The following is a 21,865-nucleotide window of genomic DNA, read 5'->3' on the forward strand; positions in this document are numbered from 1 at the left end:
ACAAACACAGAACAGAGCGCTGTATAGAGATGATGTGTATCCACACACACACACACACACAAACACACACACAGTATCTGTATACAGACAGATCACTGTGTGTGTGTGTGTGTGTGTGTGTGTGTGTGTGTGTGTGTATCCAGAGTGTGTGATGAGTGTATTCAGCTTTTTTATGCTCAATATTTTTTTTTATTTTTAACAGTAACAAAATGATACAATACAAAATCAAATACAAAAGTATTCAGCTTTTATGTCTAAGCACCAAAACCAGTTAAAAAAAAACCTATTTAAAAAATTGATGAACTGTAAATGTCCTGATGCCACTGAGCCGATCTGTCTGATGTTTTGTTATATTAGTTTATATATTTTTTTATATTAGTTTATATATTTATGTATATATATATTTAAATATATTTATAAATATATCTGTGTATGTACCGAAGCCACCGTTCCAATCTGTCGGATGTTTTGTTCGTAACTCTGAGAACTCGCCGGTCGACTGGGAGTTCTTCTGCTGTACCAGAAGGTGTAGTTATACTGCAGGGGGTGTTCTCCTGATCCTGGAGACACCGTCTGCAGACAGACAGGTAGAGAGACAGACAGGTAGAGAGACAGACAGGTTAACACCAGAAGGTGTAGTTATACTGCAGGGGGTGTTCTCCTGATCCTGGAGACACCGTCTGCAGACAGACAATTTACAATTACAATTACAATTTCACATTTGGCAGACGCTTTTATCCAAAGCGACTTACACATGAGATTTTCATACAACCCAAGCAAGTTTCTAGATAGGGAACAACGAGAGTAAGAGCTATAGAGCTAAGTTCTGGTCCAACAGGACATAGGTGCTACGAGGGAGTGCTACAAGGCAGTGCTATGAGGCAATGCATAAAGTGCATCAACATTTTTTTTTTTTTTTTTTTTTTATGAAAGGAGGTATTCGCTAAAGAGCTGGGTCTTTAGCCTTTTCTTAAGGATAGAGAGGGATTCTGCGGATCGAATGGAGTTTGGCAACTCGTTCCACCACCGGGGAACCACAGAAGAGAAGAGTCTGGCTAGAGACTTAGGGCCTTGCTGTGGTGGCAGAGGAGGAACCACAGAAGAGAAGAGTCTGGCTAGAGACTTAGGGCCTTGCTGTGGTGGCAGAGGAGGAACCACAGAAGAAGAGTCTGGCTAGAGACTTAGGGCCTTGCTGTGGTGGCAGAGGAGGAACCACAGAAGAGAAGAGTCTGGCTAGAGACTTAGGGCCTTGCTGTGGTGGCAGAGGAGGAACCACAGAAGAAGAGTCTGGCTAGAGACTTAGGGCCTTGCTGAGGTGGCAGCACCAGGCGCCGCTCCATGGCAGAGCGTAGTGAGCGGGAGGGAGCGTAGACCTGAATGAGGGAGTTCAGGTAGGTCGGAGCCGTTTTGGTTATTGTTTTGTAGGCGAGCATCAAGGACTTGAACTTGATGCGGGCAGCAACTGGGAGCCAGTGGAGGGAGATGAACAGCGGAGTGACATGTGCTCTTTTGGGGTTGAAGACCAGACGCGCCGCCGCGTTCTGGATCATCTGCAGAGGTTTGAAAGTACAGGCCGGGAGCCCTGCCAGTAAGGAGTTGCAGTAGTCAAGGCGTGATATTACAAGAGCCTGTACCAGGAGTTGTGCTGCATGTTCAGACAGGTAGAGTCTGATCTTCCTGATATTGTATAGAGCAAATCGGCATGACCGAGTAACAGAAGTCACATGCTCCTTGAAGGTTAGCTGGTCATCAATCATGACACCCAAGTTTCTGGCAGACTTTGTGGGTATGAGCTCAGTTGATTCGAGCTGGATACTGATTTGTTGTTGTATAGAGGGACTGGCTGGGATGGCAAGGAGCTCAGTCTTTGACAAGTTAAGCTGAAGGTGGTGTTCCTTCATCCAAGCCCAGATATCGGCGAGGCGTGAGGCCGATGTCCGCGCCGAGACTGTGGGGTCGTCTGGCGGGAACGACAGGAGGAGCTGGGTATCGTCAGCATATGAATGATAAGAGAAGCCATGTGAGCGGATCACTGCACCCAGTGAGGTGGTGTATAATGAAAAGAGAAGGGGTCCAAGCACTGACCCTTGAGGTTCCCCTGTGGACAAGTAGTGGGATTTAGACACTTCCCCTCTCCAAGACACTCTGAAGGATCTCCCTGAGAGGCAGGACTCAAACCAGCAGAGGGTAGATCCTGAGAAGCCAAGCTCAGCGAGTGTGGAGAGGAGGATTTGGTGGTTAACCGTGTCAAAGGCGGCCGATAGGTCAAGACAGGTAGAGAGACAGACAGGTAGAGAGACAGACAGGTTAACACCAGAAGGTGTAGTTATACTGCAGGGGGTGTTCTCCTGATCCTGGAGACACCGTCTGCAGACAGACAGGTAGAGAGACAGACAGGTAGACTGCTAGACTGGTTAGATCAGACAGACAGACAGGTAGATCAGTTAGACAGGTAGTTTTAAGGGGGAGGAGCTTGAGCAAAATGTTTTATAAAAAAGAAGAAAACAGAAACACAGTTGGATGTTGGTCCATGTCATGATGTCATCATTACGTCATCATGTTAAATCTGCACAGCAGCTTCAGGGTTAGGGTTAGGGTTAGAAGGTGTGATGTCACCACGTCGGCTACTAGCTTTGTGTTTCAACAGAAGTGTTTCCAGAGAGAAACAACATCGGTTCATCAGAGCTTCTGATATGAAACAGAGACAAAAGATCTCAGAGCAGGTGTGTGAAGGCTGATCTGAGGTCAGGAGGGTCTAGGATCGAAGGCTGATCTGAGGTCAGGAGGGTCTGGGATCGAAGGCTGATCTGAGGTCAGGAGGGTCTGGGATAGAAGGCTGATCTGAGGTCAGGAGGGTCTGGGATCGAAGGCTGATCTGAGGTCAGGAGGGTCTGGGATCGAAGGCTGATCTGAGGTCAGGAGGGTCTGGGATCGAAGGCTGATCTGAGGTCAGGAGGGTCTGGAATCGAAGGCTGATCTGAGGTCAGGAGGGTCTGGGATCGAAGGGTGATCTGAGGTCAGGAGGGTCTGGGATCGAAGGGTGGAGGGTCTGGGATCGAAGGGTGATCTGCAGTCTGCAGACTGCTGGACTGCAGACTGGCGGACTGCAGATTGCTGGACTGCAGACTAGTGGTCTCTGGTTTTATGCTGACGCTGACTGAAGCTCAGCGTGACTAAGTGAGTTCGCAGAACTCGGGGGGCGGGACTACACGGGCCAACGGGACCGGCCGTCTCCCCTCGCTCGTTGTCGTGGAGACCACCGACCCAAAATCCACATTAAACAATCTGAAGGTGCAGATCAGAGGAGTCCAGCAGCTTAAGGTGCAGATCAGAGGAGTCCAGCAGCTGAAGGTGCAGATCAGAGGAGTCCAGCAGCTGAAGGTGCAGATCAGAGGAGTCCAGCAGCTGAAGGTGCAGATCAGAGGAGTCCAGCAGCTGGATCTGAACCTCAGCAGGTGTTAAGAACTCTGCTGTTTCCCTCATGTCGGACATCAGCTGACGTGTTGCATCTGTCCTGCAATGAATTATGGGAAACACTGCCAGAGAAGTCCACCAGGTAGCAGACTCGCTGGAAGTCTGCATGAGGGACCTGGCAGACCTGATAGATTTTGACAGTGGACAGCCCTAAACCCTCCTGGACTTTACAGGAGCTGTGAAGTCCACAACTCTGCAGGTCCGCAAGTCCACAAGTCTGCAAGTCTCAAGTCTGCAAGTCTGCAAGTCTGCAAGTCCGCAAGTCTGCAAGTCACAAGTCTGCAAGTCTGCAAGTCTGCAAGTCCACAAGTCCGCAAGTCTGCAAGTCTGCAAGTCTCAAGTCTGCAAGTCTGCAAGTCTCAAGTCTGCAGCAGCCAGGTGCACCAGCTGACCGTAGCTCTATCATAAGTTCAGGTGTAAAGTCACACTAACTGATACTGAAACTAGTCAGTTTGACACTAAAGTTGAGTCTTTGTTTAGTTTCTCCATGAGACTTCAGGTTCATCTGAACTAGTAGAGCGTAAACACACCAGGAACCAAAACATTGTCACAGACAGTGACGTTTTCCCCTGCCGCACCGTTAATATAGAACCCGTTAATATAGAACCTGTTAATATAGAACCTGTTAATATTAGAACCCGTTAATATAGAACCTGTTAATATAGAACCTGTTAATATAGAACCCGTTAATATAGAACCTGTTAATATAGAACCTCCTTGATAGAACCTCCCTGTGCCGCACCTAGAGCTAAAATCAACGACTCTCATCTAACCATGGCTACGCGATAGCAATAGAAAAAGATTAGAAACCTTGGAAATTTGCAAATGTCTACAAACATTAACAAACTGGTGTGTTATTGAGTATAAAGTAGGGATTCATGTTAGTTTTCCTCCTCTGCCCTACACCAGTCATCTAGCCTAGATAGTAACGTTAGCCCACAACTAGGCTACAATTAATATAGACAACAAGTGACATCAAGCGGTTTAACCGTTATTTAACTGTCAATGGAGCAAAAGTTAGGCAGTTAGACCCCCCCCCCCTCCCATAAAGTACGTATTCTGCACAGATGAATACAAATAATCACCCCTAGTGTCTATAATACTCTATAATGCTGGCTAACAGCCAAGTCTGAACGCACCTCTGGGGAAGCCTACAAAATGTAAATGTAGCATAATTTAGGCTCTGATGCTGTGTGAACGAAATCTAAATCATCATCCTGTTCAGAAGGATGTGATCCGTCACCGATCACTGTCAAATCCGAACTACATGCAGTAAAAACAGAAGTGGCAAATAATACTGCAACAATCCGCTCCGATGTGAAGATGATGAAAACCATAACGGAAATGGAGCGTGGGTTATCATCATGCTCACATGTGACTTCGCTGCAAACCAAGGTAGGCAAGCTTGAGACGGAGGTAACCAGCCTGCGGGAAAAATGCCTTGACATGGAGGGAAGGATGAGGCGTTCCAACATCCGAATACTGAATGTCCCAGAGACTCCAGGCTCAAGTACTCCAGCGACAGTCTCCAAACTACTAAAAGAAGTTTTGAACATGGACAAAGACGTTCTGATCGACAGATCACACAGGGGTCTCCAGGCAAGGAGATCAGATGGTAAGCCCCGTGTCATTGTGGCGAACGTGCATTATTATCAAGACTGTGCCGAAGTCCTTCGCCGTGCCAGGGAGTCCGGTCCTCTCCAGTTCAAAGGAACCGCCATCTCCATATTCCCGGATGAATTTCTGGATTCCCTAGACCTCCCTAGGCTTGGTAAAGAAATTAATGACAAACTTGTCTCACCAATAACAATGGAGGAAATAGATAAAGCTATTTCAAGCCTGAACACTAACAAGTCACCTGGTACTGATGGGTTCACCCCAGAATGGTACAAATCCATGAGAGAACACCTGCTCCCTTTGCTGGAGACTTGTTTTAATTATATTTTAAAAGAAGGCTCTCTCCCCCCCTCTTGGAGGGAGGCTTTTATATCAGTTATCCCCAAGGAAGGAAAGGACAGGATGGACTGTAAAGGATATAGACCTATCAGTGTCTTGAACACAGACTATAAATTGTATGCCACTATCTTAACAAAGAGGATGGAAACTGTAATGCCTTTGTTAATAGATGAGGATCAAACAGGATTCATAAAAAACAGACAAACTCAAGACAATATAAGGAGAGCCCTACATATTATTGAGCAGATTAATGAGGAAAAAGTTAGCTCTATTGTTCTCAGTTTAGATGCTGAAAAAGCTTTTGACTCGGTTGGGTGGGAATTTCTCTATTTAGTAATGAACAGATTCAGCTTTAGTGAAGATTTTAAACGTTGTATTCAGGCACTTTATTCTTCTCCTACTGCAAGAATAAAAGTTAATGGTAGCTTTTCTAACTCCTTAACTCTGCGACGTGGCTGCAGGCAGGGCTGCCCCGCTAGCCCCAGTCTCTTTAATTTATTCATCGAACCTCTGGCCAAGCAATACGACAGGAGACAGAATTAAAGGGTATATCTATCGGAGGAGTGGAGTATAAAGTAAGTTTGTATGCAGATGATGTACTGGTTACAATCATGGACCCAGGTTCAGGCCTGCCTCTACTAATGAAAATGTTGGAAACATATGGGGTATATTCAGGGTATGTCCTTAACATACATAAAACCCAGGTTATGACATTTAATTACACTCCCACGTAGGGCTGGGTACCGAACTTCGATACTTTTATGGCACCGACCGAATTACGTCGGTACTACGGAGTACCGATTCACGTAAAATCAATCGGTGCCAAATTTCGGTACCTGAGAGCGCATCTGGGTGAGAGAGTAGAGAGAAAGAGAGAGAGCGAGACTCTGAGAGCGAGATTACGTCACCCCTGCAGCTTGTTGCTTGTTGTCAGGGCGATGGCGAGCCGAAAGCGGTCCCAAGTGTGGTTACACTTTTCAAAACTTGACGCAGACAATGCTCGCTGCAATATTTGTGATGCGAAATACAAAGCTGGCCATGGGGACACGTCTGACCTGAGGAAACGCCTGGTCAAACACAAAATATTTCTAAAAGCTGAAGAGTGTAGCCTACCGTATGTGATAGCCTAGTCTAGCCAAGTCCCCTGCAGCCAGCGCCAAAGAAGCTGAACCCTCCACGGACGACAAAACTTTAAGTGAGGCATCGACAACTTCATCGACATGTTCAGGTAATTAATTAGCAAGTTGGATAAGTTGTTGTTGGAGATAACTGGGCTTTTTTCATTGTCTTGGCTGACGTTAGCTTAGCGTTTTTACTAGCGTTGTCACTATCATCAGCTCGTGAGTTGTGTTGTTTACACTCTTGCACTCATTGACAGGTCGCCCTGTCCCACTCTGACCCCGCCCTCGTGTCACAGTGAGAGCCACAGAGGTTACACCCTTCACCCTGGTGCAGAAGATGTCGTTACCCCGCCAGAGAGTCAGTGAGTGCCACAGGGCAGTGACCACGTTCATTGTTAAAGGGAGAGGGAGGGGTTTTATTTTGTGTGGTGTGTAAAATTTTCTAAAAAAATAACAATGTTGAAATTGAGAAATTTGGACTTATTTTTTACAACTGAAATTACATTTTTATTATTACAGAGAGAGTAAAGTACCGAAAAAAGTATCGTTCAGGAACCGGTATCGAAGTCAAGGTATCGGTACCGGTACTGGTATCGAAAATGTTTCAACGATACCCAGCCCTACTCCCACGCAAGAATTCATTGCTAAGTATAATTTCAATTGGCACTCATCTCACATCAAGTACCTGGGAGTAAGTTTGCCCAAAGATCTGTCACGGTTATTTGATATTAACTACACTTGCATTAACAAAAAAATATATGATGACCTCAATGGGTGGGGCTTGCTCCCTCTCAACTTTGGCAGCAGGCTCAGATCAGTTAAAATGAACATTCTTCCCAGATTATTATATCTTTTCCTATCACTTCCAGTAGAAATCCCTCAGAAATAATTTAGAGAATGGAATAAGCGTATTTCACGATTCATTTGGGATAACAAGAGACCAAGGGTGAAATTCTCTACCCTTCGGCTGCCGGTGGAGAGGGGGGGCGTGGCCCTCCCATCTTTAAGGGATTATTATTTATCAGCTCAGTTGAGATAGTTGTATATTGGTGTAACCCATCTTATGTAGCTAAATGGAAGAGTATGGAGCTATCTTTAATAGATACACCAATACAGTCATTGCTTGGCTGTGTTGGCAGGGAGAGGGAAATATTACAGATGGCGAGTCAATGGGTGAATTTCTCACTGGAAGTATGGGTGGAAGTGATTAAACGTTTCCAACTTCAAAGAGAGCTTAAACTGCTTAGATGGCCGACAGATGACCCTGACTTTACGCCAGCGTTACAAGATCGTAGATATAGACAATGGGTCTATTTTGGTATCACTTCCATATGCAAGATTGGTAAAAAATGGGAGCTTAATAGTTTTGATAATCTATGTCAGACATATGGGTTGGGTGGGCAGGACTTTTACAGGTATTTACAGCTTCGTGATTATTTTTGTAAAAAAGTAAGAGGTTCTAATCCAAGAGAGCCACCAATTGTTATTCCTATATTTATTGATGCTTATAACTCAGGAAGCAATAAAGGTCTTATAAGCAAGTTATACAATGGCATCACATCACTGAATAAGGACACTACGGACTATGTGAAACAACGATGGGAAAAGGAGCTGGACATTGAAATAACGGAAGACATGTGGCTGAATGCCTGGGAAACGCAGTCGTCCTCCACCAACTCCTGGACCTGGAGAGACTTCTGTTGGAAGAACCTGATTTGCTTTTTTATCACTCCTAAGCAGAGGTCTAAACAAACTGGCACTCAGCAATGCTGCTGGAGGGAATGTGGGGAAATTATGGTCGATCATGGTCATGTTTTCTGGTCCTGTCCCTTTATTCAGATTTTTTTGGAAGGAAGTAACAACAATCATCTCAAAAACCCTGGGTTTTAGTATCAGTACAACATTTACATCCCTTTATCTTGGACATATTCCTGACGGGTTAAGTAAAGATGATGCCTACCTCCTAAAGATCTTGCTGGCAGCAAGTAAAAAGGCCATCACAAAATATTGGCTTCAGAAAAACTGCCGTACTGCTGGCCTCTTTGTCAACATTGTTAAACACCTACATCTTCTAGAACAGATGACCTACTCCATACGGCTCCAAAAAGAAGTGGGTGAAAAACAGTGGGAAAAATGGTGTGTTTATTTAGCCAATGAGATAGATCTTTCATAATTATTGTATGTATCGTGCGATATTGTATTTTAAAGTAGGCAAATTTGCCTTGATTTATTGATCACCCCATGACCTCATATTTGTTTGCTTTTTTTATTTTTTTGTTTCTTGTTTTCTTTTTGCTTGTTGTCCTTATACTGTGAAAAATGTTCATAAATAAAAAGTTAAAAAAAAAAAAAAAGGAAGGAAGATAAATGTCAGAAACACTTATTACTGGCCACCCTTTGTTTTTGATTTTTGTTCTCTTATGACACATTTACTTAGCCATGCAACTCTGGCTGGTCAGTACGTGATATTTTTCGTTCTTATAAGTGGTACAGCAATATCACAGGGCCAACCTCTTCCTTTTTTTTTCTCTCTCTTTGATTTGACCTTAATATTAAGGAGATGGTAAACTGCTGATTTATGTTTGACATGCTTATCCATAACCAAGTGTTCAGTGAATTGATACCAGTATGGGGGTGTTATCACTTGATTGATTTCAATATATCTAAAATCATTTGGAGACCAGTGAACAAAACTGAGCCTAAACACAAATGTATTATTATTATCACTGCTATTATTACTATTTCTTTATTTTTTCGGGGTTTTTAGTTTTCTATATCTATAGCATATAATATGCCATTGGGTTGAAAATATTTAGTTATACCAACTTGCTGTTCAATGTGCCTTACATTAAGCTATGTTTTATATACAGTAGGGTCTTGTGTATTAGGGCTAGTGCATCCCTTTACACTTAAATGTGTGGATACTTTTGCGAGGGGTTTGCTAGTCACCTCGTTCTGATAGGTGATGGGGGTTGGGAATTTATTGTACCAGACTTGATTGATTTTCTTCTTTCCTTTCTTTTAGTGTTTTTATTGAGGGGTCCTTTCAGCGTTCTAGAAAACTCAAGTCCATTAAATCTCAATACGTTTTTAATTTTTTCTTCTCTTAAATAAGACCATGGCTAACTTACATTTTCCAAGCGGATCAGCCAGTTGCAATGTAACCTTTGTAAGCTGGAATGTTAAATCTTTAAATCACCCTGTTAAACATAAAAAGGTACTATCTCATCTGCAAAAACTTAATGTAGGGATAGCCTATCTTCAGGAAATGCATCTGCAAACTTTTGATCACTTTCGAATCAGGGGAGGATGGATAGGTCAATTATACCATTCTAATTTTCATTCCAAGTCTAGAGGGGCAGCAATCCTTATCAATAAGAACATCCCATTTGTTATGTCAAAGGTTGAAACAGACTCTTCAGGCCGTTACATAATCGTAGTAGGCAGACTATACAATACTCCAGTCATCCTGACTAATGCTTATGCACCACATTGGGACGACAACTCATTTTTCACAAAATTTTTTGCCCTGCTCCCAAATATGGACACACACTATCTTATTCTCGGAGGGGATATGAATTGTGCACTATCACCTACCCTAGACCGTAGCTCACCCAAAATGGCGACTACATCCAAAGCAGCTCTTGCAATTCAGTTATTTCTCGACACAAATGGGATATCTGATGCGTGGCGCTTTCAGAATCCTACATCTAAAAGCTATTCCTTCTTCTCACCTGTCCATGGGACATACTCACGCATAGATTATTTGTTTTTGGACAGGAAGCTTCTCCCACTAATGAGTAAATGTCAGGCAATAGTCATTTCAGACCACGCCCCTTTACTGATGACCTTACGTATACCAATCTCTCACATCAACTATCGTCCTTGGCTTCTTAATTCATTATTGCTCTCTGATGAAGGTTTTGTTAATTTTATCTCAACTGAAATAACTTCCTTTCTTGAACATAACCAGACCCCAGGAATGTCTCCCTCAACAGTGTGGGAATCAATGAAGGCATACCTCATTGTGGGTGACCAGAGGCACCCGCTTACTTCCTCATTTGAATTGTTACCATCTGGGCGACGATATCGCCCCCCTTTATTCACTAAAAATAGATCCAAGTTTTCATTTGTTCCACAAGCCATTAAAGTTTTAAACAGGTAATGCACCAGCACCTTATCCCCCTTGCACTTTGGCCACTCCTTCCTGGCCAATTCTCACTCATCAGCTTCATCAGAAAAGTGCAGATCGAACTATAGCTGAGACAAATGATGAATTAGGCGTCAAGCACATAGATCATTCAGAGATTAATCTGTGTTTTCACAAATTTTACTCAAAGTTGTATACTACAGAATCTCTTGGGAACAACTCTTTGTTTGATTCATTTTTTGGAAAACTAGATACTCCTACAATTAATAATGAGATTGCAGTTGGTCTAGAAGAACCATTTTCGATAGAGGATCTTACAAATGTGGTTAATTCCATGCAAAATGGAAAATCTCCGGGACCCGACGGGTTCCCAAGTGAATCTTTTAAGAAGTTTGCCAACCAACTTGCCCCTATTTTGCTTTCTGTATTTGAAGAGTCATTTATTACTGGCTCCCTTCCTCCAACCATGCGACAGGCAGTTATATCACTTATCCCTAAGAAAGATAAGAACCCTCTGGAATGCAGCGCATTTCGACCCATTTCACTCTTAAATGTGGACAGCAAAATTCTTTCCAAGAAACTAGCCAGCCGTTTAGAAGCTGTTCTACCCTCAATTGTATCTGACGATCAAACGGGCTTTATTAAAAGTCGCCATTCTTTTTTTAATATACGACGCCTATATAATATCCTTTATGATCCCATTCCACCCGATAGTCTGAATATATTAATATCGCTTGATGCCGAGAAAGCATTTGATCGGGTGGAGTGGTATTATCTTTTTTACACCCTCAAACAATTTGGTTTTGGTTTGAGATTCGTCTCTTGGATAAGGGTGCTCTATTCTTCCCCACTGGCAGCTGTCCGAACAAACAGCAATCTCTCCTCCTATTTCCCACTTTGTCGCGGCACAAGGCAGGGCTGCCCCTTGTTGCCCCTTTTATTCGCGATTGCAGTCGAACCATTAGCGATCGCGCTGCGTGGTGAAGCCGACATTAAGGGAATACAGAGAAATGGTTCGGAGCATAAAGTATCCCTTTATGCTGATGACATGCTTTTATACCTATCTGACCCCTTAATTAGATTACCAAAAACACTTAGTTTACTAGAGGACTTCGGCAAAATATCGGGATATAAAGTTAATTTACAAAAGAGTGAGATCATGCCGGTGAATACTGCAGCCAAATCAATTGCATTTAATTAATTCCCCCTTAAAGTAAGCACACACAAATTTAAGCAGGAATCTGGGTTACACATGACTTTAAAGACCTCTTTAAAGCTAATTTCCCCCCACTGCCGCTGGAGCTTCCTACCTTTATTGCTGGGAGGGAGAATCAATACAATCAAAATTAACGTGCTGCCCAAATTTTTATATGTATTTCAATGTGTTCCTGTCTTTTTATCAAAATAATTTTTTTTGTCCATAGACAAATTGATATCTGGATTTATTTGGAATAAGAAAAACCCTCGAATACGTAAAAGCATGTTACAGCGGCACCGTCAGCACGGCGGATTATCTCTCCCTAATTTTCAATTTTACCATTGGGCTGCTAACATAAGGATTATGTTATATTGGAAGGAGTTTCAATCCCATGGCACTGCCCCCAAATGGTTACAATTAAAAAACTATCCTGTGGCCCCACTTCCTTATATGCCCTGCTCCGCTCAAAACTCCCCATCTGAACCTATACCCAGGTACACTTCGAATCCGATCGTGAAGCATTCTTTTAAGATCTGGACACAGTTCAGACGATCCTTCTCACTCAACGACTTTTCAATCGATGCTCCTATAGTGAGAAATCACATGTTTATGCCATCAATTATAGATGGAGCTTTTGATGTTTGGGTTAGAAGAGGGGTCACCACAATAAGAGATTTATTTATTGATAATACTTTCATGTCTTTTGATCAGCTAATGCTGAAGTTCAACATCCCCCGCTCTCATTTTTTTAGATTTCTGCAACTCCGTAGTTTGATATCAGCATCCTCCACTTATTTCCCATCACAACCACCCAGCTCTCTCTTGGATTCCATTTTGAAACTTAATTCATGTTCCAAGGGACTATTGGGATAGTTTATTCCTTATTAAACTCACATAATATGGAACCCTTGATTCTGTTAAGGAATCAGTGGGAGGGAGATTTGGGGACACAGTTTCCTGATGAAGTTTGGAAGAAAGCTTTAGATAGGATACATTCCTCTTCAATTTGCTTACGACATACAATTATCCAGTTCAAGGCTTTACATCGTCTTCACTGGTCTAAAGCAAAGCTAGCTAAGTTCACGCCTAGTGTCGATCCTATGTGCGAGCGATGCAGGCAAACACCAGCCACCCTTTCACATATATTTTGGATTAAGGACCTTATGCATCATTTGATGCTGGAGAAAATTCGCTGTTCTACAAGAGGGTGTGCTCAGAAGTTTTATGCTATATGGCAAACATTTCTGACCTATATAGAAAAAACGGATGCCACTGATATTGTAGTTTTGTAATGCTGACCCCGTGTTATATATAGCTTACTTGTTTATTGTTTGTAACTTTTTAATTATATATTTTTTTTTGTATGTTTTTCTTACCACTCATTTTTTACTATTATTTATTTAATTTTTGTCATTTGTTGTGTCTCTTAATTTTATTTATTTATTTATTTTTTTGCGTCTCGCGTACAATTCTTGTCACATTGACTTTGTTTGTATGTACATGTAATTGTTTGTGAAATCTATTCTGTTTTATTACTAAATGGTACAATAGGGATGGGGCTCTGTTGGAGCAGAAACATGGGGGGGGGGGGGTATATTGTGTTTATCCAACTATCTGTGATTTATTGCATTTTGTGTGAAAATTAGTAATGTGTAAACTCGGACTTAGTGAGACTTTAGGTTCAAACTAGCCTACGTTTGAACTGATGTTCGGCTGGTGCAACTGGCTGCAGGTCCGCAAGTCCAGAAGTCCACAACTCTGCAGGTCTCAAGTCTGCAAGTCCACAAGTCTGCAGGTCTCAAGTCTGCAAGTCCACAAGTCTGCAGGTCTCAAGTCCACAACTCTGCAGGTCTCAAGTCTGTGAGTCCACAAGTCTGCAGGTCTCAAGTCCACAACTCTGCAGGTCTCAAGTCTGCAAGTCCACAAGTCTGCAGGTCTCAAGTCCACAACTCTGCAGGTCTCAAGTCCACAACTCTGCAGGTCTCAAGTCTGCAAGTCCACAAGTCTGCAGGTCTCAAGTCCACAACTCTGCAGGTCTCAAGTCTGCAAGTCTGTGAGTCCACAACTCTGCAGGTCTCAAGTCTGCGAGTCCACAAGTCTGCAGGTCTCAAGTCCACAACTCTGCAAGTCTCAAGTCCACAGAAGTCTGGACATTTGGATTCAGCCCCCCCCCCCCCCCCCCACCCCGGTGAAGAGCTTCAGGACCTCAGCATCATCCTGGACAATAAACTGAGCTTTGATCATCACAGATCCACAAACGGAGACTCAGGTCTCTCTCAGCCAAACCTCCACCTCCAGTGTTTGGGGGCAACGCGCTACAAAAGTAAGTAAGTAAGGCATTACAGGTAATATATTACTTTTAGCAGTAATGAAGTAATATAATGCATTACTAATAGGATTTCGGTAATATTATTACAGTTACTATGTCAAGTAACGCGTTACCGCCTGAAACACACCGGACCGCCACCGACAGAAAGTCAAACCAAACGAAGAAAACAGACGCAGTTTGGATGCAGACTAGCTGCTCAGATTGATCAGCATGAAGCTAATCAATAAGGCCGATAGAACTAAGATGGAAGACCAGACTGTAGCTGCTGGAGCCTCTGCAAAACAAAACCAGAAGCTTTACCAGAAGAGGCTGAAACAGTCAAGAGGGAGAGGGAGGGCAGCCGAGACACGGAGCTCCAGGTAGCCCCGCGGATCCATCGGCTCGAAGTTCCCGTTCCCCGGCTCCCCGGGACCCGGCGGACCGGAGACTCCGGTCACCGAACCCCGGGAGCCCGGCGGACCCGACGGCGCCGAGCGCCGGTTCTATAAGAGCTAAGAGAGCCACGAAGGAGCGTGAAGCACCGGGTCAGACCGACCAGATGTTCACTCATCTGAGAGCTGGACGAGCTGAAGAGGTTTCAGACTCAGAGCTGCTTCCGGTCTCCTGGTCCACATGTGAAACACCAGTAAGGCTCAAACTGCTTTTAACTGCCGCTGTCGTACTTCTGTGGTGATTTTGGTGAAAGTAAAAACGCAAAAGTAATGTAATAAGAAACAAGTTACTCTACACAGACAGTAATATTGTAAAGTAACTTATTAATTTCAAATGAAAGTAACTAGTAATATGTAATATATTACATTTTGAAAGTAACTTGCCCAACACTGCCCACCTCCTGCTCCTTCTGTACTGAAGTATTACTGACCCATCCTGCTGTACAGCGCCCCCTGCTGCTCCACCATGCTCACACCAAGAGAAACGAGCTCAGATACAAAAACTCTGCAGAAAAACTCTTTGGGAAGAGCCTGAGCACACTGTGACAGACTGGTGCTGTTCTGATGCTCGTTTGTTTATACCTTATACCTGTCCTGAGCCTTACCTGTCCTGACAGTTACCTGTTCTGACAGTTACCTGTCCTGAGCCTTACCTGTTCTGAGAGTTACCTGTTCTGACAGTTACCTGTTCTGAGAGTTACCTGTCCTGACAGTTACCTGTTCTGACAGTTACCTGTCCTGAGCCTTACCTGTTCTGAGAGTTACCTGTCCTGACAGTTACCTGTTCTGAGAGTTACCTGTCCTGACAGTTACCTGTTCTGAGAGTTACCTGTACTGACAGTTACCTGTTCTGAGAGTTACCTGTCCTGACAGTTACCTGTTCTGAGAGTTACCTGTACTGACAGTTACCTGTTCTGAGAGTTACCTGTCCTGACAGTTACCTGTTCTGACAGTTACCTGTACTGACAGTTACCTGTCCTGACAGTTACCTGTCCTGACAGTTACCTGTTCTGAGAGTTACCTGTACTGACAGTTACCTGTTCTGAGAGTTACCTGTCCTGACAGTTACCTGTTCTGACAGTTACCTGTCCTGACAGTTACCTGTTCTGACAGTTACCTGTCCTGAGCCTTACCTGTTCTGAGAGTTACCTGTCCTGACAGTTACCTGTTCTGAGCCTTACCTGTTCTGACAGTTACCTGTTCTGAGCCTTACCTGTTCTGACAGTTACCTGTTCTGACAGTTACCTGTCCTGACAGTCACCTGTTCTAACAGTTACCTGTTCTGAGCCTTACCTGTTCTGAGTGTTACCTGTTCTGACAGTTACCTGTTCTGAGAGTTACCTGTCCTGACAGTTACCTGTTCTGAGAGTCACCTGTTCTGACAGTTACCTGTTCTGAGAGTTACCTGTTCTGAGTGTTACCTGTTCTGACAGTTACCTGTCCTGACAGTTACCTGTTCTGACAGTTACCTGTTCTGAGAGTTACCTGTTCTGAGTGTTACCTGTTCTGACAGTTACCTGTCCTGACAGTTACCTGTCCTGACAGTTACCTGTTCTGAGAGTTACCTGTCCTGACAGTTACCTGTTCTGAGAGTCACCTGCTCTGACAGTTACCTGTTCTGAGAGTTACCTGTTCTGAGTGTTACCTGTTCTGACAGTTACCTGTCCTGACAGTTACCTGTTCTGAGAGTTACCTGTCCTGACAGTTACCTGTCCTGACAGTCACCTGTTCTGACAGTTACCTGTCCTGACAGTTACCTGTTCTGAGAGTTACCTGTTCTGAGTGTTACCTGTTCTGAGAGTCACCTGTTCTGAGAGTCACCTGTTCTGAGAGTTACCTGTTCTGAGTGTTACCTGTTCTGAGTGTTACCTGTTCTGAGAGTTACCTGTTCTGAGAGTCACCTGTTCTGAGTGTTACCTGTTCTGAGAGTCTGACTGTGTACAGACTGTGAAAACACATTTCCTCTATAGAGGACAATACAGAATGAAACTGAATCTGAAAAACCTCTGTGGTTACATCTGTCTCATGTTAATGACATCACCTTGCGGCGGTTGTTGTTGTTGTTGTTGGTCCCGTTGTCGTCGTCACGGCAACACACCGACTCCTCCTGGTCCTCCTCATCCTTCAGACTGGAACACACACACACACACACACACACACACACACACGTTGACTGCTGTGTTATGTGTTTTGTAGCTTACGGTTCTAATGTTCTAATGTTCTTCATGTTATTTATTGAACTCACGGTTCTAATGTTCTTCATATTATTTATTGAACTCACGGTTCTAATGTTCTAATGTTCTTCATATTATTTATTGAACTCACGGTTCTAATGTTCTTCATATTATTTATTGAACTCACGGTTCTAATGTTCTTCATGTTATTTATTGAACTCACGGTTCTAATGTTCTAATGTTCTTCATATTATTTATTGAACTCACGGTTCTAATGTTCTAATGTTCTTCATATTATTCATTGAACTCACGGTTCTAATGTTCTTCATATTATTCATTGAACTCACGGTTCTAATGTTCTTCATGTTATTCATTGAACTCACGGTTCTAATGTTCTTCATGTTATTTATTGAACTCACGGTTCTAATGTTCTTCATATTATTTATTGAACTCACGGTTCTAATGTTCTAATGTTCTTCATATTATTTATTGAACTCACGGTTCTAATGTTCTAATGTTCTTCATGTTATTTATTGAACTCACGGTTCTAATGTTCTAATGTTCTTCATATTATTCATTGAACTCACGGTTCTAATGTTCTTTATATTATTCATTGAACTCACGGTTCTAATGTTCTTCATGTTATTCATTGAACTCACGGTTCTAATGTTCTTCATATTATTTATTGAACTCACGGTTCTAATGTTCTAATGTTCTTCATATTATTTATTGAACTCACGGTTCTAATGTTCTTCATATTATTCATTGAACTCACGGTTCTAATGTTCTAATGTTCTTCATATTATTTATTGAACTCACGGTTCTAATGTTCTTCATATTATTTATTGAACTCACGGTTCTAATGTTCTAATGTTCTTCATGTTATTTATTGAACTCACGGTTCTAATGTTCTTCATGTTATTCATTGAACTCACGGTTCTAATGTTCTTCATGTTATTTATTGAACTCACGGTTCTAATGTTCTTCATATTATTTATTGAACTCACGGTTCTAATGTTCTAATGTTCTTCATATTATTCATTGAACTCACGGTTCTAATGTTCTTCATGTTATTCATTGAACTCACGGTTCTAATGTTCTTCATGTTATTCATTGAACTCACGGTTCTAATGTTCTTCATGTTATTTATTGAACTCACGGTTCTAATGTTCTTCATATTATTTATTGAACTCACGGTTCTAATGTTCTAATGTTCTTCATATTATTTATTGAACTCACGGTTCTAATGTTCTAATGTTCTTCATGTTATTTATTGAACTCACGGTTCTAATGTTCTAATGTTCTTCATATTATTCATTGAACTCACGGTTCTAATGTTCTTTATATTATTCATTGAACTCACGGTTCTAATGTTCTTCATGTTATTCATTGAACTCACGGTTCTAATGTTCTAATGTTCTTCATATTATTTATTGAACTCACGGTTCTAATGTTCTAATGTTCTTCATATTATTTATTGAACTCACGGTTCTAATGTTCTAATGTTCTTCATATTATTCATTGAACTCACGGTTCTAATGTTCTTCATATTATTCATTGAACTCACGGTTCTAATGTTCTTCATGTTATTCATTGAACTCACGGTTCTAATGTTCTTCATATTATTTATTGAACTCACGGTTCTAATGTTCTAATGTTCTTCATGTTATTTATTGAACTCACGGTTCTAATGTTCTAATGTTCTTCATATTATTTATTGAACTCACGGTTCTAATGTTCTAATGTTCTTAATGTTATTTATTGAACTCACGGTTCTAATGTTCTAATGTTCTTCATATTATTTATTGAACTCACGGTTCTAATGTTCTTCATGTTATTTATTGAACTCACGGTTCTAATGTTCTTCATGTTATTTATTGAACTCACGGTTCTAATGTTCTAATGTTCTTCATATTATTTATTGAACTCACGGTTCCAGCTGGTTCATTCCTGTTCGGTCAAACTTCATAAATCTGCTGCTGTTTCTCCGTCTGGTTTCTATTTGTTTTAGTTTTATTTCTTTTATTTCTTTTATTTCTTCTCTCTCCGCGGCTCAGCCTCAATGCTCCCCGACGCTCTTCCTGGTCTGGTACAGCGCATGCGCAGTAGTAGCGGACGGGCAGCGAGAAGGGACAAGTGTCTTGTGTGTTTTACCGCTCCGCCTCTCTGCGGACCAGCGACACTGTAAAGGTTTAAGCTCCTTACAGTCAAAAGAGTTTGGTCGGTATTTCTGTCAAGTTCTACTTTTAAAAAGTTAAACGCGTTTCCTTTCGGCTTCATGTTGATAAGCACACAGGCTAAGCTTCTAGGTTTCTAACTCTAACCCTCTAACTTGTTTCCTGTGTTCAAAGCACACAGCTGTCTGCAAACAGGCACCATAAAGGTGCTGAGTCAGCTTTAGCTGAAGCCATCCAGAAGGTTTTAGATGCTGAAATGTTTTCAGGCAAAACACACGTACTGATGATATTCAGCCAACTATATCAACTATGGAAAAAGTTATTTCTCTTTTCTGCTCATCTGTCTCTCCAGACATGACATCCACAGGTTAGGGTTAGATAAACTGATTTGATATCATGTGAACTAACTCAGTAAAATCTTTGAAATCGTTGCATGTTACTGTTGGGGGTAAAAATATTTTATTTGAATCGGCTTTTCCTGTTGCATTTTCTCTCCTTGCCTCTAATACATGAAAGAGAAGTTCATCTTGATCACTGTGGGCACTCTGAAGCTTAGAGGCCGGTCCAGACAGGTGGTGCTGAGGATGTGCTGGGGTCCAGACAGGTGGTGCTGGGGTCCAGACAGGTGGTGCTGGGGTCCAGACAGGTGGTGCTGAGGATGTGCTGGGGTCCAGACAGGTGGTGCTGGGGTCCAGACAGGTGGTGCTGGGGTCCAGACAGGTGGTGCTGGGGTCCAGACAGGTGGTGCTGAGGATGTGCTGGGGTTCAGACAGGTGGTGCTGAGGATGTGCTGGGGTTCAGACAGGTGGTGCTGGGGTCCAGACAGGTGGTGCTGGGGTTCAGACAGGTGGTGCTGAGGATGTGCTGGGGTTCAGACAGGTGGTGCTGGGGTCCAGACAGGTGGTGCTGGGGTCCAGACAGGTGGTGCTGAGGATGTGCTGGGGTTCAGACAGGTGGTGCTGAGGATGTGCTGGGGTTCAGACAGGTGGTGCTGGGGTTCAGACAGGTGGTGCTGGGGTCCAGACAGGTGGTGCTGGGGTTCAGACAGGTGGTGCTGGGGTCCAGACAGGTGGTGCTGGGGTTCAGACAGGTGGTGCTGGGGTTCAGACAGGTGGTGCTGGGGTCCAGACAGGTGGTGCTGGGGTTCAGACAGGTGGTGCTGGGGTTCAGACAGGTGGTGCTGGGGTCCAGACAGGTGGTGCTGGGGTCCAGACAGGTGGTGCTGGGGTCCAGACAGGTGGTGCTGAGGATGTGCTGGGGTCCAGACAGGTGGTGCTGGGGTCCAGACAGGTGGTGCTGGGGTCCAGACAGGTGGTGCTGGGGTCCAGACAGGTGGTGCTGGGGTCCAGACAGGTGGTGCTGGGGTCCAGACAGGCAGTCAGGTGTTCAGCCTCCAAACCTCTGGACCCAAACTAATGTATTCATGCTCATCAGTCTGGATCTGGTTAGATCTGTATAATGTTTTCTAAGTGGAAAGGACAGTTTGTTCTACAAATGGGTTAAACAGAAAGAATGTGGTTTGAGGTTGTAGTTAAGGTTTTGATTTTATTTATTTATTTTATTGAACCATCTTTTTAACTTTATTTAAACACTGCGATAGAAACACAAATGAAGAGAAGAGTGAGAAAGGTCACAGTCTAGCAGCTGGCTCACAGGCTGCAGAGGTGAAGGTCATGGGATCAATACTTTCTCTTTATTGGTTTGTTGCATGTCAGCCCCACAGTGTGTATATAGATATCGATATATAGGCCCACTTATTTGTAAAGTCATGAATTGTTTAGATTGTTTAGATTATTATTATTTTTATTAGGATAGGATAGCACTTTTTTAATTAGAAATTTAGGACTAATTGTTCCAAATCTCAAGAAGCAATCCTATATTTTTTGTTTCATATGTTTTGTATCTGTGAAGATACGTAAATATAATTTTATGATAATATTTTTAATATAAATGAAAATGAGCATTGACATAATAATATACTGTATGTATAAGATTCTTTGGCTTCTTTGAAAACTGAGACATTCAGGACTAATAAACTAAATTACTAGTAAACATGAACCCATTTTTACAATCCATCTTATATTTAGAAATCTAGAATTTAGTTTTTGACTTTTGGAAATAGCGTGTACAGAAAATACTTTATGAGGTTATATTGTTTTTGGTCACTGAACATGAGAAACACAGCAAGCCTGTCTGCAGTAAACACTGGGTGCGTTCCATTTGGTAACGACGTCTCCTCGTCTCCTCGTCTCCTCATCTCCTCATCTCCTCGCCTCGCCTCGCCTCCTCGACTCCTCGTCTCCTCGTCTCCTCATCTCCTCGCCTCGCCTCGCCTCCTCGTCTCCTCATCTCCTCGCCTCGCCTCCTCGACTCCTCGTCTCCTCGCCTCGCCTCCTCGACTCCTCATCTCCTCGCCTCCTCGCCTCCTCGACTCCTTGTCTCCTCATCTCCTCGCCTCGCCTCCTCGACTCCTCGTCTCCTCATCTCCTCGCCTCGCCTCGACTCCTCGTGGCCTCGCCTCCTCGACTCCTCGTCTCCTCATCTCCTCGCCTCGCCTCGACTCCTCATCGCCTCGCCTCGCCTCCTCGACTCCTCGTCTCCTCATCTCCTCGCCTCGCCTCGACTCCTCGTCTCCTCATCTCCTCACCTCACCTCGCCTCCTCGACTCCTCGCCTCCTCGTCTCCTCGTCTCCTCATCTCCTCGCCTCGCCTCGCCTCACCTCGCCTCGCCTCCTCGACTCCTCGTCTCCTCGTCTCCTCATCTCCTTGCCTCGCCTCGCCTCCTCGTCTCCTCATCTCCTCGCCTCGCCTCCTCGACTCCTCGTCTCCTCGCCTCGCCTCCTCGACTCCTCATC

The 21,865-nt window shown here is 43.3% G+C and overlaps 1 protein-coding gene across 1 annotated transcript in view; it reads right to left on the bottom strand.

Annotated features, from left to right (window-relative positions):
- The window catches only part of eif4e2rs1 (eukaryotic translation initiation factor 4E family member 2 related sequence 1), a 34,317-nt gene extending 15,401 nt beyond the window's left edge, over nucleotides 1-18,916 (bottom strand). The window contains exons 1-3 of the mRNA XM_071520015.1: nucleotides 18,765-18,916; nucleotides 16,701-16,788; nucleotides 439-573 (exon numbers count right to left, since the gene is read on the bottom strand). Of these exons, the coding sequence (XP_071376116.1) occupies nucleotides 439-573; nucleotides 16,701-16,788; nucleotides 18,765-18,802 (261 nt within the window). The 5' untranslated portion in view covers nucleotides 18,803-18,916. The remainder of the gene's footprint in view (nucleotides 1-438; nucleotides 574-16,700; nucleotides 16,789-18,764) is intronic.
- Nucleotides 18,917-21,865: the final 2,949 nt, after the last annotated feature.

The sequence above is a fragment of the Centroberyx affinis genome, unplaced genomic scaffold (assembly GCF_046629955.1).
Source record: "Centroberyx affinis isolate AG114_WGS23_722 - 3 ecotype Tasmania unplaced genomic scaffold, CSIRO-AGI_Caff_v1 ptg000758l_1, whole genome shotgun sequence".
Lineage (NCBI taxonomy): Eukaryota > Metazoa > Chordata > Actinopteri > Beryciformes > Berycidae > Centroberyx > Centroberyx affinis.